Source organism: Sphaeramia orbicularis, chromosome 12 (genome assembly GCF_902148855.1).
Source record: "Sphaeramia orbicularis chromosome 12, fSphaOr1.1, whole genome shotgun sequence".
Lineage (NCBI taxonomy): Eukaryota > Metazoa > Chordata > Actinopteri > Kurtiformes > Apogonidae > Sphaeramia > Sphaeramia orbicularis.
Window position 1 is genome coordinate 4730620 of NC_043968.1, and position 12734 is coordinate 4743353.

The following is a 12734-nucleotide window of genomic DNA, read 5'->3' on the forward strand; positions in this document are numbered from 1 at the left end:
CTCAAAATGACCTTTCCAGTGTTGTTACTCAGAAATAGTGTTGCAGATGGACCTGTGGAGTTGAATGAATGTAGAATTCAAACCCAAGCAGAGCATTTACAGTTTATGGAGACCACAGGGAAATGTTTTACAATGCATGGTTTCCATTTACAAAAGCAAAATATGACTCCTTTAAATGTAAGTGTCCTTGGTGGGTATTATGTGAGAGTTTACACGTAGCAGTATATTTTAGAAAACAGATACTTCCCCCTCTCTGTTTAAAAAAAAAAACTCATGCAGATGTTACCGTTTTCAGAAAAATCTTTGATTACATGGTCCTGTATATCTACACCATCATGAGCATGCCAGACCTGTAGATGGCAGTGTGGTGAGGTGATGGAGTACCATTAACCAATCAGAATCCGGAAAAGAGCCACAACAAAACGTTACTTCTGCTTTGAACCAATGGAGATGTAGTTTTCCTGGTTCTGGGTCCGGACAAATCTGAGACCTGTAACTAGTACACTGCAATGGAAATGAATGAGTCAGTGACTTTGTTTTGGGTTTTTTTATACAATTTTTATTTATATCTCATTTTTATCAGTACAGTACAGTCTCCTCAGGTTGAGGAGCAGGAAAAGAAACAAAAGAATAGAAAAACAAACCAATGAACAGAACAGACTGTGTTGGTGTCAGAATGTTTAAGGTCCCTTAACAGATACATTTGTCCTTGAATGTCAGCCATTTTCCCCAGTTTTTCATAAAGAGGTTTTCCTTTAACTTCAGTTTATATGGAACATCAGGAACTCGGACTCAATTCAAAACTTCAAATCACTACTCAAAACTCACCTGCTCAAACTTGCATTTTCTTTAGCTTCTTTTTTTTCCCTCTGTTGTTTTTGTTTTGATTGTTTGTGAAGCATCTTTGAGTGTCCAAAAAAGCACTATATAAGTGTGATGTATTATTATTATTATTATTATTATTATTATTATTATTATTATTATTATTATATGTAAGATATTACATGACTAGTTTATCATCTATGATTGAAAACCAGTTCTGTGTTATGGCCTTCTTCCCGGCCACCAGGAGAATCTTGACAAGATATCTGTCTTCTTTATGCACCGATTCTTCCAACAGTGACTTTTTTTACAATTACAAACTGCTGTTCTGAGCAGATGAAAAAGGGGTTGAACTGTGTTGAGTCGAACCGTGTCAGTTCTGTAGTAGTAAACAGCTGTGGTCTGTTTTTCAATCATGTTTTGTCTTTAGTTCACGTAGACCGCTGTGCACGGACATAAATTCTGACTACATTTACCTTCTGCTGAACTGGACAAAACAGATGAAGGACTGATAAACAAAATATGAAGTTTGAAGATGTGGAAACACCTCATGAAAGCCTTATTTTGTATCAAGGAAATACACAAAGATCCTGTCAAGCACATGTAGCGTGCTCTAATTAGCTAAGATGCTAACAGTTGCTAGACTTGGGTGGGGGGGGGGTGTTTGAGTGGAAGGTTGTTGGTTAAAAACAAGTCCAGTTGAACCTAGAAGAACTAGCAAGAAGAACGATGACCTGGGTGAATGAAAACTAACACAGGTGTCTTTTGTGACTCGTTGATGTGTGTGTGTGTGTGTGTGTGTGTGTGTATGTGTGTGTGTGTGTGTGTGTGTGTGTGTGTAGGGTATGTAGTGACTCAGCTGGTGACGTCCTGTGGCTCTGACGGACACTCCTTGGCCTTGACTGAGACTGGGGAGGTGTTCAGCTGGGGAGATGGAGATTTTGGAAAACTAGGCCATGGGAACAGCGAAAGGCAAAGGAGACCCAAACAGGTTGAGGCCTTACAAGGAGAGGAGGTCGTTCAGGTACACCAGACTTATTTTATAACACTTGGGCGGCAGCTAAGGAGGGGATAAAATAATGTGAAAAACAGGATCCCAGTGTAATCTGTGACGAAAGGCTTTGGATATCTGTATGATAGCTGATATACAATTCATGTAAAGTCATTATTTATGTGGATAAAGCCCCGTGTCTGACTGTTAAATTATCTGAGAATATTGGAATATGCTGACTACAACAGAGGGTCTGCACGTGATGTCACCGCCAGTGGAAGTCCCCACAGTTCTGCCCACTGAGTGTCAGACAGAAGCAGATGAGTGACAGCGTTGGCTTCAGTCCTGTCTAAACTGAAGAACAATATTTAATAAAAATGGGGCAGAGCTGTTGTGTTTGATTGTATTTTCAGGTTCTTAAAGCAGTGGGAGCTATCGTTTACAGACACCCAAAGACAAAGAAGAGAGAAGGAGATGGATCCACAAATCCAGGAAACCAAACCTAGATCTGTGGGTCCTGTTTGGGGTCAGCTAACATTCACTGATGCTGTATTTTTGGTCCAATCAGACCTGAAATGACCTATTGTTTTGGCTAACGGTCCTTCTTAGTGCAGCTCTTGGTTTCATGATCAGATCTTTCATGGTTTTTGTCTTCATTTTGTGATTGTGAACCTTGTGCTCCTACATGATTAGTAAACTAACTGAAACTGAGGCCAACCTAGTTTTACAAATACGGAGGAACTGGAGAATAAAGCTACGACGGAGTATTAGGACCACAGAAGAAAAGAAAAACACTGGGCACTACCAGAAGAAAGTCAGAAAATATGAGATAAAACCTGGAATTTTATGAGAATAAAGTCGAATACAAAAAGAATCACAATGTTATGAGAATAAAGTCATAGTTATAAAAAAAAGTCATAATTTAACAAAAATGTCATTGGTTTATGAGATTAAAGTCGTCATATTCCGACAATAAATCCATAATATTATCAAAATAACGTCTTAATTTAAACCAGGTGGTGTAAATCTGCTAATTTCCCAGAATGCAGTGGTGCCCTGCTGGTCCACAGCAGTAGTATCTGTGTTGGATAAAGGACTGGATCTGAACTAGACTCAGTACATCTGCTCAGTCCCAGTAGATCAGGCATAGATTCACTGGGGTCAGTCCACGCTGGACTGGAAATGACCTTTGGATCAGCTGGTTCTGGGCCCTAGTTTTGGAGCTTTTGGATCAGCTGGTTCTGGGCCCTAGTTTTGGAGCTTTTGGATCAGCTGGTTCTGGGCCCTAGTTTTAGACCCTTTGGATCAGCTGGTTCTGGGCCCTAGTTTTGGAGCCTTTGGATCAGCTGGTTCTGGGCCCTAGTTTTAGACCCTTTGGATCAGCTGGTTCTGGGCCCTAGTTTTAGACCCTTTGGATCAGCTGGTTCTGGGCCCTAGTTTTAGACCCTTTGGATCAGCTGGTTCTGGGCCCTAGTTTTAGACCCTTTGGATCAGCTGGTTCTGGGCCCTAGTTTTGGAGCCTTTGGATCAGCTGGTTCTGGGCCCTAGTTTTGGAGCCTTTGGATCAGCTGGTTCTGGGCCCTAGTTTTAGACCCTTTGGATCAGCTGGTTCTGGTCCTAGTTCTGGACCACTTGTTCTGTGGTAACTGGTACAGATCCATGTCCAGTCCAACTGTCCTTCATTTAATTTCAGATTTCCCATGGTCCTTTGCTCTGGCTGTGTTTACTGCTATACTCCGTCATGTTGAGCAGGTTGGTTTAAGACACTCAGTCTGACTGAGAGGGGCGTGGCCTGGGCTTAGAGGGGCGTGGCCTGGGGGGGGTGACATATGTGCAGACCCTCTGTAGAACTCAGGAAAAGGAAATGAATAGGCAGATATTTCAAAATATGACACATGATTTTCACTGGAGAAAATCTAAATACAGAGGATAATATTGGAATAAATGGTTAAAAATCAATGATGAAAGGTTAGATAGAAAGGAAAATCCATTTGGGAAGTGCCACAAAAGTTGTAAAGATGTTTCATGTTTTTATTTCCTCCGCCATGGAGGTCCTGTTTTTGCTGGCGTTGGTCTGTCTGTCTGTCTGTCTGTCTGTCTGTCTGTCTGTCTGTCCGTGTGCAAGATAACTCCAAAAGTTCTGGACGGATTTGGATGAAAACGTCAGTAAATGTTGATACTGGCACAAGGAACAAATGATTACATTTTGGTGGTGATGGGGGGGGGCTGACCTGCCTTGGCGGAGGTCTGTGCACTCCGAGTACTTTTCTAGTTCTTTATGTTTTTCAGTGAACTTTGAACATTAGTCTTGGGATCAAATATTCTGCTTCCTGTAATCTAAGATGAAAATGTGGTATCTAGCAGTTGTTGCGTTTTGGTGAAACAGCCATGAGAGGCCAGCAGACGGAGGAGGACGGCGCTGGACTAAACTCTGTCAACACTTTATCTTTATTTGTTGTTGTGTTCCCAGCTGGCTTGTGGCTTCAGGCACTCGGCTGTAGTTACAGCAGATGGGAAACTGTTTACATTTGGCAGCGGTGAATCTGGTCGTCTGGGTCAAAGGTCGACATCGAACAAGATGCTGCCTGAAAGGGTGGCTGCTCTGGAGGGATACCATGTGGGACAGGTAACAAATGATCAGTGGTCAGACTTCACAGATTAGCAGGTATATGTTTATGGTCTCAAATGTAACAGGAAACGGTGTGTGTTTTCAGGTTTCGTGCGGTCTTAACCACACGCTGGCGGTTTCACTGGATGGCATGGTTGTGTGGGCATTTGGAGATGGGGATTATGGGAAATTGGGAACGGGTTCTTCTACAGCTAAGTACTACCCACATGTAAGTAAAGACTGAATAAAACTTTCATTAAGGAAGAGAAACCACATCTGATTCTATCGCTCTGGGGAATGGTACCAGAAACACATCCTTATCATGAAATGTATTATTTTTGATCAGTGTATTTGTATTCATTTTCAGTTTTTCAAACATACAAAAAATAAGACAAACACTGAGACATGTAACAGAGGAATAAGACACCACAGCAAATGAAATAAATGAAATGAAATTTAAATAAATAAATAAAAGGTGGTTTTGGTCACCAGTGGCCAATCACTTTGTACACACAACACTTTAACCGGAGTTGAGGAAATGTATTATTTTATTTATAATTTTTCATCTCTGACACTTGATGCACCCACATACTGTATATTCGTCATACTGTTCGTCTCTGACAGTCTTGCACATATAACACACTTACCTCTGGCAGTTTGTACAGTTACCCAGATATTGCACATTTATGTAAATATGTATTTTTATCTTAGTAATAGTAGTTTATACATTTTTATATTTATGAATTCTCTTTTTCTTTCCCATGCTATTTTTAGATTCAAGATTCAAGCCGTTTCTGGTCATATATACAGCAGTGCTGCGCAGTAAAACTGTTACTGTGTGAGTTTAGGGCTGTGTATCGGCAAGAATCTGGTGATATGATACAAATCACAATACTAGGATCATGATACAGTATATGTTTGCATGTAAAGTATGATTTTTATTGGACAGGAAAAGCTGTTTCTTTACTGTAAACACGACAGTAAAACACTTTGAATCCATTTTGATGGATATTTCAAATGTATATATTGTTACTTGTAAAGTTAAGGTGAATTATTTTTGCTTGTTCCTATTTTCAGAAAGTGGAGCAGCTTTGTAACAAGGGAATTAAGAAGGTCAGCTGTGGAACTCAGTTCTCTGTGGCCTTAGCGTGCGATGGACACGTTTACACCTTTGGACAAGGTACGTTTGTTACAGTTTAGAAATCTACCACCTGTGAAAGAGTTTTGTCATCGTTTTTGGAGCGCAGCGTGGTAACTGTTTTGTACGTCATCCGTCCTTCCTTTCAGAGCGCCTCATCGGTCTGCCGGACTCCATGCTCAAGAATAAATCGTGTCCTCAGGTGGTGCCGTCTCTGGAGGGGCTCTTCATAGAAGACATCGCTGTGGGCTGCGAACACGTCCTCACTTTGTCCTCCACAGGAGACGTCTACGCCTGGGGCTGCAACAGTGAGGGACAAGTAAGCAGGGTCCTGAAGATGCAACTGGAAACTCCTGATGTAAAATATGGAGTTTGTGTTCATTTTACATCTGGAACTCCACACAAGTACTACTTGTCTTTTGTATGTGTGTGTGTGTGTGTGTGATTCAGCTGGGCCTTGGACACTCCAACCCTGTGAAGGAGCCCACAATCATAACGGCGCTCCACGGTAAAAACATCCGTCAGATCTCTGCAGGTCGCTGCCATAGTTCAGCATGGACCACCCCCTCTACCTCCATGAAAAACTCAGGTATTCAAAGACCTCTGGACATTTCCTAATGTGTGCATCCTCAACTCCTGAATCCACACAAAAGTCCAACCTTAATATTATCAGTGTGTGTGTGTATATATATATATATATATGTATGTATATATATATATATATATATATATATATATACATACAGGGTGTGGAAGCAAAATGTACAATATTCTGAGGCAGGGGTTGAAAGACAGTGTATGACCAATTAGTTTATTGAAAGTCATGAGAATTTATTTGCCACAAGAAAATGTCCATAATAGAAAATGTTTTTATTCTATGTGTCCTCCTTCTTTCTCAATAACTGCCTTCACACGCTTCCTGAAACTTGCGCAAGTGTTCCTCAAATATTGGGGTGACAACTTCTCCCATTCTTCTTTAATAGTATCTTCCAGACTTTCTGGTAATAGTTTTGCTCATAGTCATTCTCTTCTTTCCATTATAAACAGTCTTTATGGACACTCCAACTATTTTGGAAATCTCCTTTGGTGTGACGAGTGCATTCAGCAAATCACACACTCTTTGACGTTTGCTTTCCTGATTACTCATATGGGCAAAAGTTTGTGAAAAGATATGGATAATAGTGTTAGGTATGATTATGACATCAGTATATGTTTGGGTTCAAAACAACTGATGTAGTGTCTGCTGAGAAAAAACAACTAAATGTTCATTGGAAATTTTGCTTCCCCACCCTGTGTGTATATATATATATATGTATATATATATATATATATATATATATATATATATATATATATATTTAAAATAAGATAAGATATTCCTTATTGATCCCACAATGGGGAAATTCACAGTGTTATCAGCAGCATGAAACATACACACAACATGCACATACACGTAAGAGCAGTCATATAAATTTGAATAAAAAAGTGTTTAAAAAGGATAGTGCAAATATGGTTTGGTATGATGTAGTGCAATGGTTAGAATATAAATATATATGTATGTATATATATATATATATATATATATATATATATATGTATACAGATTTGAGTATATACAGCATAGATGGGATAGAGGGAGGGTTGTTATTCCACATTGTGCATTGATCTACTGGGAGCAGGACTGGTTGTTCAGTCTGACAGCAGAGGGAAGGAAGGACCTGCGGTATCTCTCCTTTGTGCAGCGTGGGTGAAGAAGCCGGTCACTGATGGTGCTTTCTAGGGCTCTTCCAGTCTCATGTAGGGGGTGGGAGACATTGTCCATGATTGATGACAGCTTCGCTGTCATTCTTCTGTCCCCCACCACCTCGACTGGATCAAGACTGCAGCCTAGGACCGAACCGGCTTTCTTCACCAGTTTGTTCAGTCTTTTCCTCTCTGCTGCCGTGATGCTGCTGCTCCAGCAGACCACACTGTAGAGGATGGCAGATGCTACTACAGAGTTGTAAAAAGTCCTCAGGAGAGCCTCCTGCACTCCGAAGGACCTCAGTCTCTGCAATAGATGTAGTCTGCTTTGGCCCTTCCTGAAAAGGGCCTGGGTGTTGGCAGCCCAGTCCAGGTTCTGGTTCAGGTGAACACCCAGGTACTTGTAAGAGTCCACTATCTCAATGTCTGTACCCTGGATGTTCACCGGAGAGGGAGGGGAGGCCTTGTGATGGCGAAAGTCCACCACCAGCTCCTTTGTTTTTCCAGGATTAATCTGGAGGCAGTTCCGCTGGCACCAGGCCACAAAGTTCTGGTTCAGTTCTCGGTACTCATTTTCGTCTCCATTGCTGATGAGACCAACAATAGCTGAGTCATCCGAGAACTTTTGCAGGTGGCAGTTTGTTGTGTGGTGTGTGAAGTCAGCTGTGTAGATAGTGAACAGGAGGGGGGCCGGGACAGTCCCCTGTGGAGCCCCTGTGCTGCAGACCACAGTGTCAGACTCACAGCCTTTTGTCCTCACAAACTGTGGCCTGTTGGTCAAGAAATCCACGAGCCATGGTGTCAGTTTCTGGCTCACTCCTTCATGGTCCAGTTTGTCCCTCAGCAGAGCTGGCTGAATGGTGTTGAAAGCACTGGAGAAATCATAGAACATGATTCTCACAGTGCTTCCAGGCCTCTCCAGGTGACACAGGGATCTCTGCATGAGGAAGATGACAGCATCCTCAACCCCAATGTTTTGCTGGTAAGCGAACTGCAGTGGGTCTGCAGTTGAGCTCACCAGAGGGCGCAGATGACGGAGGACCAGCCTCTCCAAGGTCTTTGCCAGGTGGGCTGTCAGAGCCACTGGGCGGTAGTCGTTAAAATCCCTGGGGCGAGATTTATTTATTTATTTATATGTACTGGTATCAGCAGATACCAGGAACAACATCAGAGATCTCTGTTCAAAAGAGCACAGTCCTAGGAACAGCTAAGATCCTACACAGAACCCTCAGGCTCCCAGGCCTGAGGACTGAATCTGAAGGAAACACCGCCCAGGTGGGCGAGAAGAAAATTTTTATTTTTTTTTTATATACAAGAAAAACACATGCAATGTGTGTTTTTCAGTCCTTTTGATTTTGCCTTTATATACTATATAAACAAATGTTTCCTATACCCATGTTTGGGATCTGTTTTTTCAGCACAACTTCATCTATATCATCTGTCTATTATTTTTCACTTTAACCTACTATAAAAACACAAAAGGACAAAAAACACACAAAGAATATAAAATACGATTTGAAAAATGTATAGAATTTATTGCATAAATAACACACAGATGAGAGTGATCCTTTATTATTTCTAGTGCACTGGCAATGACTGAAGAGGGATTATTTTATGAACAGTTTGTTGTTTTCTCTGTTTTGCTTTGTTTTTTGTTTTTTTTGTTTGGTTTTTTTTTGTTTGGTTTTTGTTTTTCTATGGTGCCAGCTGCATTTAATTTACACCCCTGCTTACTTCAGATTTCTTTCATGACCACTCAGCACTGCACTTGTATTATATTGAGAAAACTTCAATAAAACTAGAAAAGCACTCAGAGAGTGCAGACCTCCGCCAAGGCAGCTCAGTCTCCCAAGCTGTGATCTACTGAAATAATCCCTGGACTTTGGACTGGATCGTGGTTTCCAGAATTTTGTGAGGATTCAGATCAAATATCTAGTAGAACCTGTTGGGAACTTATTTTGTATTATTTTTACCAAGTACTCTGACCATTCATTGTGCAGTTCCACATACATATGTTGAAAATATCCCTATCTCTCAATGATAAAGAATCTTTTTAAAAATTCCTGGATCCAGACAGTGATCTGGATCATTCCCAAAATCTAATCATTTTTAACTCATCGCATTTCGGACATTTCCTGAAAATTTCATCAAAATCCGTCCATAACTTTTTCAGTTTTGTTGCTAACGAACCAACAAACAAACAAACAAACCCTGGAAAATGCAGAACCTCCTTGGTGGAGGTAAAGATCTTGATCAAAAATAGTCACTTGCCCGATAAAGGGTTAAAGAGCATGTGCTGTGATTGATTTTCAGGTCCTAATGAGGACTCAGGGGGCACAAAGTAGAAACAATGAGCAGGGCTTACACAGTCTGACTGCACTTTTGAGCCCTGATCCAGACCACTTTTCAGCCTCCTTTTGCTCCGTCGTCTCCAGGTGGCTCTGGAAACTTCCAGCTCGGCCTTCCCCAGTCCGTCCCTCCACAGTACAACACCCTGAAAGACTGCAGTCCTGACGTTCTCAGCATGCGCCTCAGGGTACTCTACCACTTTTCTGATCTCATGTACAAGTCTTGGAGGCTCCTCAACCTGGACACCAAGAACCCGGTAAACACTGGTCCCATTTTCTGCCTCTTTACTCGCTTGTTTTTCCGTCAAATCAGTGAAATGATGGTAATAGCGCTGCATCCTACCTGGGTCTCATAATCCACTCACTGTAAAAGCCTGTTTGAGTTCCTCTGATGTTGTTTTTCTTAGTGAGTCTCTGCTTCCATTCAGGTGTCCACATCACGTTACAGTTCAGGGACAACAGGCATCATCCGGGGCGAGCTCCGGGGCCTTTTATCGCCCAAGGTCAACACGCTGCCTCTGGTCCGCTCCATCGGCAGAACAATGACCCAGGGCAAAACATACGGGCCACAGATCACTGTGAAACGCATTTCCACAAGGTAAACATGACAACACAAACACTTTTACTGACAGGAGCCTTTCAAAATACAGTTTTTCTTGTTACACTTAGAGTTGTTTGGGTTTTTTTTCAAACTGCCTGGTTTAGCCTTTTATACATATTTACACATTGTAATGTTACCATTTTGTCACAACCTATAGAGCAGTGTTCTTCAACCTTGGGGTCGGGACCCCATGTGGGCTCGCCTGGAATTTCTAGTAATTGATAAAAATAAACATAAAAACTTACAAATAAAAAATATATGATGAGTTTACAGAGACAATCACAATCTAATGCCACGTTTCCACTATGTGGTATCAGCTCGACTCGACTCGACTCGGCCTTTTTGCATTTCCATTATGAAAAAGACCTGGAGTCTGGGACCTGGTACTAGTTTTTTAGAATCTGGTACCTGGTCCTAGTTTTTTTAGAATCTGGTACCTGGTACTAGTTTTTTGGAATCTGGGACCTGGTACTAGTTTTTTTAGAATCTGGTACCTGGTCCTAGTTTTTTGGAATCTGGGACCTGGTACTAGTTTTTTGGAATCTGGGACCTGGTACTAGTTTTTGGAATCTGGTACCTGGTCCTAGTTTTTTTAGAATCTGGGACCTGGTACTAGTTTTTTTAGAATCTGGGACCTGGTACTAGTTTTTTTAGAATCTGGTACCTGGTCCTAGTTTTTTTAGAATCTGGTACCTGGTCCTAGTTTTTTGGAATCTGGGACCTGGTACTAGTTTTTTGGAATCTGGTACCTGGTACTAGTTTTTGGACTCTGGTACCTGGTACTAGTTTTTTGGTCTCTCCTCCTCTGAGGTTCCAGGACTGGGGACCAGATCCTAAAGGTGACCCTGTGTAAACACTGCAGACCTCTGATTGGTCAGAGTGGTCTGTATGCCCCGCCCTTTTCCAGTAAATCTGTCAGTAGGTGAATCCACATGATGACAGTCTGTAAAACTACACCATGGTTTGTCCAGGAGGTTCAGACGCAAACATTCAGCAGGAGTTTGACCAGACAACAGGCAACCAGTGAGTTTATCAGCAACTGTGAGCAGAGCACACAGAAGGAACGCACCGCATCGCTATGACGACCAGGGACTGGAAAGAGGGAGGGTCTGGAATGGAAAGGGTCTGGAATAGGACCTGGTACCAGAGTGGACCTGGTCTGGAATAGGACCTGGTACCAGAGTGGAAAGGGTCTGGAATAGGACCTGGTACCAGAGTGGACCTGGTCTGGAATGGGACCTGGTACCAGAGTGGAAAGGGTCTGGAATAGGACCTGGTACCAGAGTGGACCTGGTCTGGAATAGGACCTGGTACCAGAGTGGAAAGGGTCTGGAATAGGACCTGGTACCAGAGTGGACCTGGTCTGGAATGGGACCTGGTACCAGAGTGGAAAGGGTCTGGAATAGGACCTGGTACCAGAGTGGACCTGGTCTGGAATAGGACCTGGTACCAGAGTGGAAAGGGTCTGGAATAGGACCTGGTATCAGAGTCCAGTCAAGCCGAGCTGAGTCGAACCGGTTCCTCGTAGTAGAACCATGGCATATACCAGACATGACAAACTGAGTGTGAAACTGCAGCACTGTGGTTCTGTTCATCTGTCAAATGTTCTCTGAGGCTGGTTTCAGATCCTGCAGCTATTTCATAATTCATAGTTTGACTTATTGTTTTTTCTGCCTCCGTCCATAATAATATACATTATATAGCCTAGATGTCCTCTAAAATTAACATTTATTTGTAACATAGTACAGCAAACTATTACATGATCAAAAACAAATTAATTTTAGCAAAAAAAAAGTCTGTGTTTTGAATGTCTGGGGTTGCCGAAAATTTGTGATGTTAAAATGAGGTCACAAACGGTTGGAAACCACTGCTGTAGAGACTGAAAGCATCTAATGATTAAGGGTCTGAGGTGTTTTCTAATCTTGTTCTGTTTTTCCTGTAAATGAGTCTGTAGATGTGCACGGGTACAGGGTTGCATCACTTGTTTCAAGTTAACAGAGTCTGAACTGATGTTTGCAGAGTTTGACACAGATTCTCCTCAGTAACTCTGACCCGTGTGGTTCTGTTCCTAAGGAGGTTCTGGATGCAGGGTCATCTGAGGGGTCAGAGACCAGGATGTTCAGCTCAGGCTTGAACCCTTACCCTTTACACATGCAGATCCACCCAGATTCCTTGAATCTTTTCTTTAAGGATAATCTTTGCACCTAATGGACTCGACATTTCCTGGATGCTGCATTTGGATTTGTAGGGCACTCATAGAAATACTCTGAAATTCAACATTTCAACCTTAGTGTGTTATTAGAGGACAGAACAAGACTTAATTACCTTTTTACAAATTTTGTGTAGTTATGTAGAAAATCAAGGTCAATGATATATTATGATATAATAATGATATATAACCATATTTGGTTCCTAACCCGTAAGTGGCAAAAAATTCATGTAAAAAAATCCATGATGTAAGTATAAAAAATACAAGAAAAACA

At 41.8% G+C, this 12734-nt stretch overlaps 1 protein-coding gene across 1 annotated transcript in view; it reads left to right on the forward strand.

Annotated features, from left to right (window-relative positions):
* Nucleotides 1–12734, forward strand: part of LOC115429596 (probable E3 ubiquitin-protein ligase HERC1) — a 132955-nt gene that overhangs the window by 108259 nt on the left and 11962 nt on the right. The window contains 8 exon segments of the mRNA XM_030149190.1: nt 1665–1846; nt 4284–4439; nt 4528–4650; nt 5499–5601; nt 5709–5878; nt 6010–6148; nt 9738–9907; nt 10079–10248. Of these exon segments, the coding sequence (XP_030005050.1) occupies nt 1665–1846; nt 4284–4439; nt 4528–4650; nt 5499–5601; nt 5709–5878; nt 6010–6148; nt 9738–9907; nt 10079–10248 (1213 nt within the window).